The sequence below is a fragment of the Manacus vitellinus genome, unplaced genomic scaffold, assembly GCF_001715985.3.
Source record: "Manacus vitellinus isolate BGI_N305 unplaced genomic scaffold, ASM171598v3 scaffold_44_pilon, whole genome shotgun sequence".
Taxonomy (NCBI): domain Eukaryota; kingdom Metazoa; phylum Chordata; class Aves; order Passeriformes; family Pipridae; genus Manacus; species Manacus vitellinus.
In genome coordinates, this window is record NW_021940565.1 from 3,492,806 (window position 1) to 3,501,300 (window position 8,495).

Below are 8,495 nucleotides of genomic sequence, written 5' to 3' on the forward strand. Positions count from 1 at the left end.
GACCCCTGTGCCAGCGGGGACCCGGCCACCACTCCCAGCGGGGCTGCACCCTGCGCCCACCACGGCACACCTGGGCATGGACCCTGGCCCTGAGCCACCCACGGGCGCTCGTCCAGTTCCGAGCGAGTCGTCATGGAGAAACCGGCACTGCGCTCTCCCCCCGTCTGCCCCAAGCAGCCCGACAGGAGTGACCAAGCTCACGCCTGGATGCTCAGGAGCTGCAAAGAGCCCCCAGAAAAAAGCAAAACTCAGCCCACGCCTCCCTCGGATAAAGCATCAGCGGCATCTCTGCCCCGTGAAAGGGAGGAAAGGGGGCTCCGTGTTTTGAACCCAGTGTGGAAGTTGCTTGTAAGGTGCTCCCTGGAGCCCCACGCTGGCCTGCGGGAGAGGAGCCCTGCTTGTCTTCCCTCTTGGCAAGCAGCATATGTAGTAGCTCCGGGTCCTGTTCCTGCTGACACACCCCACTCCCAGTTTGTCCTGCTTCTCATGTGCCCTGTGTGAACAGCCACAAAATTGTCCCCAAAAAGTTCTGCCCACGCTGAGGAGGCTGCCTGCAACATGCAGACACACAGCAGTACAGAGAGACCCCCACTATGAACAAAGTACAGTCTCTCTGCCAGAAAATGGCCAAGATCATATTTTTCAACTGGTTTTGCCTCCAAACAGGAGCCAGGTGGCTTCAGCTATGGGGTCTCCACCCTCTTGTGTCCCTGGAAGGAAAGAAAGCATCCCCCAAGATCACAGAAATGAGACACAGGACACTCCACACTGCAGAGGGGATTTTCAGGAGCATTTATTTCACTGCTGACACGGGGGCTGCAGGAGGCAGCTGCTCCCCAAGTTGCCCCGTGCTGCAGGAACATCTCCCTCCTCAATCACAACAATCCACGGACAGTCGGTGTCTGAACGGTAAGACCTTCCAGCACCTACATTACACAGACCTACATCACCGGGACATTCACCTGTTAGGGACACCACTCAAAAGGATTTAAAATAATAATAATTATAATAAAAGCAACCTACAAAGTAACACTTGGAGGCATCATGCAGAAACTGGATTACTTTAGACTATGTGGCAGCTCAGATTTGCTGGGTTTATCAGTGGATGAGTGTTAACTGCTTCCCTGCCAGTCCAACACCAAGCTGGGGAGCATTCCCAGACAGGACAACAGCTCTGTTTCCCACCTGGTGGCAGGAAACACTTCCTGCCACCGGTCACAGCTTGTACATCCAGAACTACATAAGATTATGTGCTTTTAAGAGGTGCTGGGAAGTCCTGAAACTTCCTTCTGTGACACTGCCTGCAGAAGAGTGCCTGAGCTGTGGGATTTCTTTTCTCTCTCTCTTTTTTTTTTTTTAATAAAACCAAAAGCTGACTGGCAAAATGTTACTCTTAGCACAAGTGGACCAAAAAAACAATTTAAAAAAAAATCATATTACACTCGTAATATATAGATTGGCCCATAAGAAAGAAGCTCTATACTATTGCCCCATAATGAGTTTTTCTTCACCTACAGTTTCAACTTCCCAAGTGAGGTAGGGAGAGGGTGACCACAGGGAAAAAAAGTTGGTGTTTCCAAAGAATTCCACTATTTTAAAGTCATCCTAATCCTTCATGTAAAATTCAAATGTTCTTTAAAGAAACACTGCCTTTTCTTCACAACATTCAGAGTTTTGGGTTTTTTGGTTGTTTTGGTGAGGGAAAGAGGGAGAAAGAAAACAAGGATCCCAGAGATGAAATGCTGGCAGTTTTGACACATTTTGGAAGGAAAGCACAGTTACAAAAAGGAAGGAAACGATGTAGTGAATCTGCAGATAAAAGGAAAAAATAAAGAGTGCTGACATAGTTTGCACTGTGCCCGCTCAAACAGCACTGAATTACACACCCTGTTCATGTGGAAACATACTGTCACACACAGCTGTCAGGAGAGGGAAAGTGGACACTTAGAAAACCTGTAATTTAATTTTTCAGGAATCAGTAATACAGAAGCCTTCCATTGCCCCTCCTAGTACTAGACAGAACATATTTTAAGGCATAGTTTAACATCCATTTCTTCCTATAGCAACTTAAAGTGTAACAAGCCAAGATGTCAAGACACAGAAAACTCAATAGGTATTCTGACAGAGGTGAAAGCTGGTTTATGTACAGTGCAGTATTTGCCTTCAAACAGGGGAGTCTTGAAAGAGAAAGAAATAAAAATAACTGCAGACCCAGATTCTAAAAAAGCTAACATTACCAACACAAGGAATGTTCATTAGAGTCCAGTTCCCAATAGAGCTACTCAACAGGAGGACATACAATGTGATTATGCTAAACTGCACTGATTGACTGTTCTCAGAGTGCCCCGGGAGGGGGGAGAACCGTGGGAGGCCAAACTCTGCAGTACCCTAGTGCAAACTGCCTCAGAGGAAAAGCCTGCAGTCAACAAGCCTTTACACCTATTGTTAGGCTCCACTGAGAGCTGCAGTAGTCAGGTGTCACCTAACAATCTCAGGACACTCCGGTAAAGGTGATGGTCCTGTGTGGATTCTAATGCACATCCCCCATGAACAGTGTCCTGCACACATACACCTGCCAGGCTACCGGCTTTCCCTCTTCCATGACCGAACCAGCTCACAGCCACCAGAACCTCACGTAGACGATCAGCATGATAAAAAACACAGCTACGGCCGCCAGCTTGGCGTATGTGGAACGCATGTTCAGGTACTTGGCGTCCTGACGGTACTTCTTGGACAAACTGGACAAGTTGTTGGCCTTGGAATCAAGAGCTGTTAAAGGGAAAGGGGAGAGAAGTCAGTCAAGATTAACCGAATGTTCTCCAGGTGTTACCTGAACTGTACACAGCTGCAAGCGCAGCAGTTTCATGTGGCAGCACAGCCTGAGCCCCTCTGCAGTGCTCTAACGCTTGTCCTGCTGGGATGGGAGCAACCCAAACTGGTGAGATGCTGGTCTCGCCCAAAAGAAGCATCAGTACCTGCCAGGTGCTTCAGGATGCAACCAATCCAACTGAAACACCCACTGAATTCCCTGCTTTTCTCAGGAGGCTCAGGGATTACCCAGCCTTTCCCTTCAGTATGCTCTGCCCACCCAGCTGACCAAAGGGACAAGGAACTGTGTGTCAAACACTGGCCACTCCCAGTACCTGAAAGTGCCTCTCCTCGCTGTAGGACTTCCTCAATGTTGGCCACCATAATCCTCTGCACATCTTGCAGCTCTGTGTTGATGGAGCCCAGGTTCCTCCTCGCCCGGCTATCAATGTAGAGCTTCTTAGTTTTCTGGATGTAGGTGTCTGGAATGAGACAGGGCTATCAGAGGTGATCTCACCTAACACAGAGCGGCCTGGCTGCTGAGGGAGTGGGAGCATTGCTGAGACAGCCAGGAGACTACAAGCAAATATTCACTGGAGCAAAGCCAGGAGACTAAAAGCAGGAAATCTGAATCAAAGGACATGTACCATTTCCCTATTCTCCTGCATGCACCCACTCCTCTATTCTCCAAAATGCCCATGTCTCTAATGCCAAGAAGAGGTTAAACTGTTAATTCCATACACCAAGATGGAGAGGATCCTGTGGCTGCTGCTGCCTGCCCCAGCAAGAAGTTTCCCAACCAGTCACAAGGAGCGGGACCTCACCAAATTCAATGAAGGAATAGGGCCTGGAGACTGTTGGAACCTTCTTGCCATGCTGCTCATCAAACTCTGAGTGCAAGTCTTCCAGATACGCAAAGGCCAGTTTCTTGGGGAATGCAGCTTCACACAGGACCAGGTAACACACCCCCTTCTCGATGATGTAGCTAAAAGAACAGCAGACAGGGCATTAATCAACCAAATCTGAACCTATCCTATCAAACCCCACCCTGCATTCCTTTATTCCTACAAGGCAATGACAAGTGGGTACAAGGACTTTCAGTTTTCCATGCCTGCATCAAGTGCAAACCTTTCTACAAAGCAATGGTTAATTTTTTTTTTTTACCAAAATAAATTTTCATGTAGCCTCAGACCCTACACCCATGCCAAGAGCCCTGAACTTTGCCTTCACTGGAACAAAAGCTGGTCTGTGAATATCACTAGCTGAACAAAATATCAGCAACAAAAGAGTTATAATTTTGGAGTACAAAAGAGAGGACACCCTACTGCCCTCCCACAGCTGGGAGAAGGGGAGCACAAGAAAGTTTGCCAGCAGAGTAGAGGGGAAGGTGGCCAACACATCTCTACTTGGCAGCACAGCCAAGTACCTGAGGCACACAAATGGAAAGCTAAAGCACTGGGGTTAGGACACACACAATAATTCAGTCTCAGTGTGCTACAAAGCCACACAGTCACTGCCAGCTCTCCCCTTCAGTTTTGGAGGGCTGGGTATCCCTTTCCTTCCCCAACACCAGCCTGTGGGTGGGGTGTTGCTATTCACATGCATCACCTAAAAGGTAGCTGGGGAAAAATACTGGTGATACACAGGTTCCGGTGACCTTACCTGTGGATTTGCCATGGGTAGGTGTGACTGTGCCACCAGTGCTCTGGCTGCAAAGTGAGGAGCTCTAAAATGCACAGTGACACCTGCTGTTGTGTCATGCTGTTTGGTTTGCCCTGCAGCTGAGGGTGCAGGGGTCCTCCACTCCTCCTCCCAGCATCCCCATCCCATCTAGTTCTTATTTGTTTGCAGAGGCTTAGGGCTGACCTTGTTTAGTGTGAGCTCCAGTGTCTCTGCCAACAGGGAGAACAGGGGCTTTTCATTATAATTCAGCTAAAAAGCCTACTGGAATAAGGGCTAAGATAGAACCAATCTTCAGATTATTTAAGCTGTGCTATGACTGCTGCTGTACATTCCCAACTACATTTTCTTCCTCACTTAGCCAATATAAAGGCAACAATATTCCCACCAAAACCAAGGGAGTGGAGACAGTAAATAGCCCTGGAAACACTTTTGAACACTTATCTATATTCTCCAGGGTGGAATGTAAATGCAACTTTTATGTTACCTTCCTTTGACTTTCTGCATAATGTCATTATACATTAGTCTAGTTAGCATAAAGATTAGCAGTGTATTAAAGAAATAATCCAGTCCCAAGGGCACAATAGTAAAATAAGTAGCTTAAAATTTTGTTAATAGTCACATCAGGCTTACAAAACAACTTCCTCCCACTCCCCACTGCTTTCTAGATACCCCCAACAGGTCCATGTCCTTTGAATTAGCCATCCTCAGCTCACTCCTGGGCTCAGGAGTCTCCATTGCATCCGTCTTTATATGGGCTGTGTGTGAACCCTGCCAGCCTTCAATCAACAACTCATCTACCCCAACCAGAAGCAAGAAACTCCAATAGCCATAATCTGTTCCACAGCACGTCCCCACGCCTTTGTTCCTTTATATGTCCCTCAGCCAGGAGTGCATCAGTGCCTAGGACTAATGCTACACTACATCCTGCCTCTGTTCTTCCCTTACCCCTGGAGACCTGTTTGATAGACTGGAGTTGCTACAGATCATCACCCAGAGCTTGATGTAGTCACTGTCATGACAAGCAAGACTTGAACAAATCTTTTGAAATGAGGAAAATGTGTGCCAGATGGGAATCCTGAGAGTATTGCTGGAGCAGCACTCTCCAGATGAGAGCACTATGAGGAATATGTCCCATTGGCACAGGTCTGTTTATCTGTGCCCGGGTCAGCTGGTCCTGCCTGGAGCTCTTCAGCTGTATTTCCCACTTGCTTTTCCCTGATGAGTTATTCAATGTGTTAGATTTAAAATTGATCGGTCAGCACCACAGAGAGTGAGCTCACCTCATTCTGACCCAGTTTCAGATGATTTTGTCAACCTCAGAGCAGAGTTTCCACACAGCTGGGCTTCTCAGTTTTACACATTGTGTGCATCTCTGAGCTTCAGCACAGCACCTGCTTAGCACGTCCTCACACCAGGGGCAGATGGTGCCATTTGCCACTGTTAACTCCTGCACTCTGGATTCCTGCACACTGAGTACAGCCAGCAGGTTTCTCATAGTCATCTGGGATATCTGGAGAGAGAAAAACTTCATCCTGGTAACAGTGGCAAAGGCCAAGGGTCGCTTTCAACATGACAGGTAAGAGCCACTTCAGCCATTCATCAGCCAAAGGTCACCTGCTGACTGACAGCACAGGAAACACCATCAGTGTTCTTGTACCTGCATAGCCATGTGCTCCCAGTGCTGCAGCTGAAAGGGTGACACAGCTTTTGGAGCTGAAGCTTAGGCAGAAATCATCTTAGTGGTCATAGTTTAAGCTCCACATTTCAGCAAGGCTTGGCTCTTCTCTGAATTGATGCAAGCTAAAAACATTCAATACTACCACCTCAGCAAGTTCAGCAATATCCTTAGCCACACTGCTAACTCACACCACGAAATGCTCTGTCCAGGTTTGTGCTGCCCTCAGCAGCCAGGGCTCTGATTTGGCAGAAAAAAATTGGTGAGCTGCGCTAACAAACAGCGTGGTCGTCAGTCAGCGTTATTTTAGACTACATCTCAAATTCCCCTATTACCTCCCCTCCCTCTACAGAGGGATTTCTGACCTGAAAGTATTCTTTTCACACAGGTCCTGCCATAATATCCCACCTCAAAGGAGGCAGCAGCGAGTGCTCTGCAGCAGCAGCTGTTGGTTGGCAGCAGAACCTGTCTAGGGACTAACTCGACTCAGGAGGAGGAACACTCCTCTCCCTGGCTGCCTGCCAGCCAGGTAACCCAGCTGTTCCTTTGGGACAGCTGTCAAAACAGGAGCCTGCCCAAGCCCTCCCTCCCCATCAGAAGTGGTGGCATTACAGCCACCGTTAATAGGCTTTGATTTCCTGGGCACACGTTGCCACCTCACCAGACATCACTCTGCTTGCATCATGGAAGTAACTCAAGAAGGGATTTACTGGGATCTACACAGGCTCTTTCTCAAGGCTTTGCTGCCAGTCTGAGCTACACCCATGCAGTGCCAAGGAAACACTTAAAAATCAGAGAGTTTTTAAATTCTATAAAGATTCAACGTGTAGAAAGAAGACAATGTAGAGCAGCACTTTGCAGTTCATTCTGCAACAGGAGATAAGGATGGCCAGACTAATCAGGGTTGTCCTGTGACAACCATAAGTCCCTATCAAAGGCAACCAGAAGCCAAGAGAAAACATTTTTTTAAATCTTGTCATGGTCACTATATGTAAGCCAATCACTAGAAAAGTAGCCCTCAAAACCTCATGGTTTTTGCCAAAGATTGCCCTTCCAAAAAACTCCTGTTCCCATCTTTTCATGTTGCCAAATCTCTGAAGAAAGGGGCAGGGTGGTAAATTTGCTTGTTATAGAAGCAGAGACCTAAAATCAACCTTGCCCTGCATTAAAAGGCTCTCTCCCCCTCACCCAGCTATAAACCCACACCCAGTCACCAGGAATCCCTTGGGAATCGAGAGGGATCTTGCTGCTGGCAGTACAGCAGAAGTGGTGCAAAGTGCAGGAAATCTTGGCATATTGCTGCCCAAACTGCACAACTCTGCCTTGGTGCCTCACATGGAACCTGATCTCAGAGACTTGTAGCAGTTATTCCTGCTAATAGCAAAATTCTGATTCTTGACAGGATCTTGACTTTCTCAAGCTTTATTCTGCCAGATAATGACATATCACAGAAAGAAGCATTTACTTTATCACACACAAGCTCTCCTGCTTTTCACTGACTGCCAATTTTTCCCCTGTTCACTTGCCTGTCCACCTCCCTTGCTATTGATTAAGCAATCAGGACATCTGACCTGCACTCCCTGTGTGCTTTCCTTATTTTATATCCAAGCTCCCTTGCTAGAGTGCTACTGGACAATCAACAACAAGGTTGAATCTACAAGATGAGAGAAAGAAGCCTGTCAGATAATAGGGAAATAATAATAAAAAAGCTCGGAGATGCTCCATGTGCTTCTAATACATGAAGCTAATGCATGAAAAGATGCAATCTCAGGGAACACAGAGAGGAAAATCCTGTGCAAGAGGAGCTCACAGTGGCACCGCCAGACTGGTTTTACCAAGGACATCTCTCTTTAAAGACAAGACACAGGAGGTACAGGAGAAGCAGCGAAGGTATAGTAGAGAGTGCAAACAAATAGAAAAACCTTGAAGAGAACAGAACCTGTATTGTCTTCAGCAAAGGCAGAACCATGAACCTGGCTGAAAATCAAGTGCCAGACACCTGTGCCAAGCAGTGACAACTCACACATTCTGCCCTTCGAGCAGCTCAGCTGGCAGGGCAGGCAGCTGAAGCAACTCTCCTGTTTCAGGCAGCCCAATTCCCAACAAACCCTCACCCCGAGCCGGAAGAGCCTTCACTCATTCCCACGGCGGAGAATCCCCTTTTCCCCACGTCCCCGCCCGGCACTCACTGGAAAGCCATGGCTCCCGCCTCCAGGGTGCATCTCGTCGGGGACTGCTCGTTCAGCTTGCGGAAGAGCTGCTTCGCTTGGCTCTGGTACTGCTGCAGGTCGCGGCCTGACTGAGGAGGGAGGGGGGGAGGGACGGGCTG

At 47.9% G+C, this 8,495-nt stretch overlaps 1 protein-coding gene across 1 annotated transcript in view; it reads right to left on the reverse strand.

Moving 5' to 3' along the window:
* Nucleotides 1–769: 769 nt before the first annotated feature.
* SEC22B (SEC22 homolog B, vesicle trafficking protein) overlaps nucleotides 770–8,495 on the reverse strand; it is a 9,317-nt gene continuing 1,591 nt past the window's right edge. Inside the window, exons 2-5 of the mRNA XM_029962230.1 lie at nucleotides 8,356–8,465; nucleotides 3,633–3,793; nucleotides 3,144–3,290; nucleotides 770–2,769 (exon numbers count right to left, since the gene is read on the reverse strand). Of these exons, the coding sequence (XP_029818090.1) occupies nucleotides 2,615–2,769; nucleotides 3,144–3,290; nucleotides 3,633–3,793; nucleotides 8,356–8,465 (573 nt within the window). The 3' untranslated portion in view covers nucleotides 770–2,614. The remainder of the gene's footprint in view (nucleotides 2,770–3,143; nucleotides 3,291–3,632; nucleotides 3,794–8,355; nucleotides 8,466–8,495) is intronic.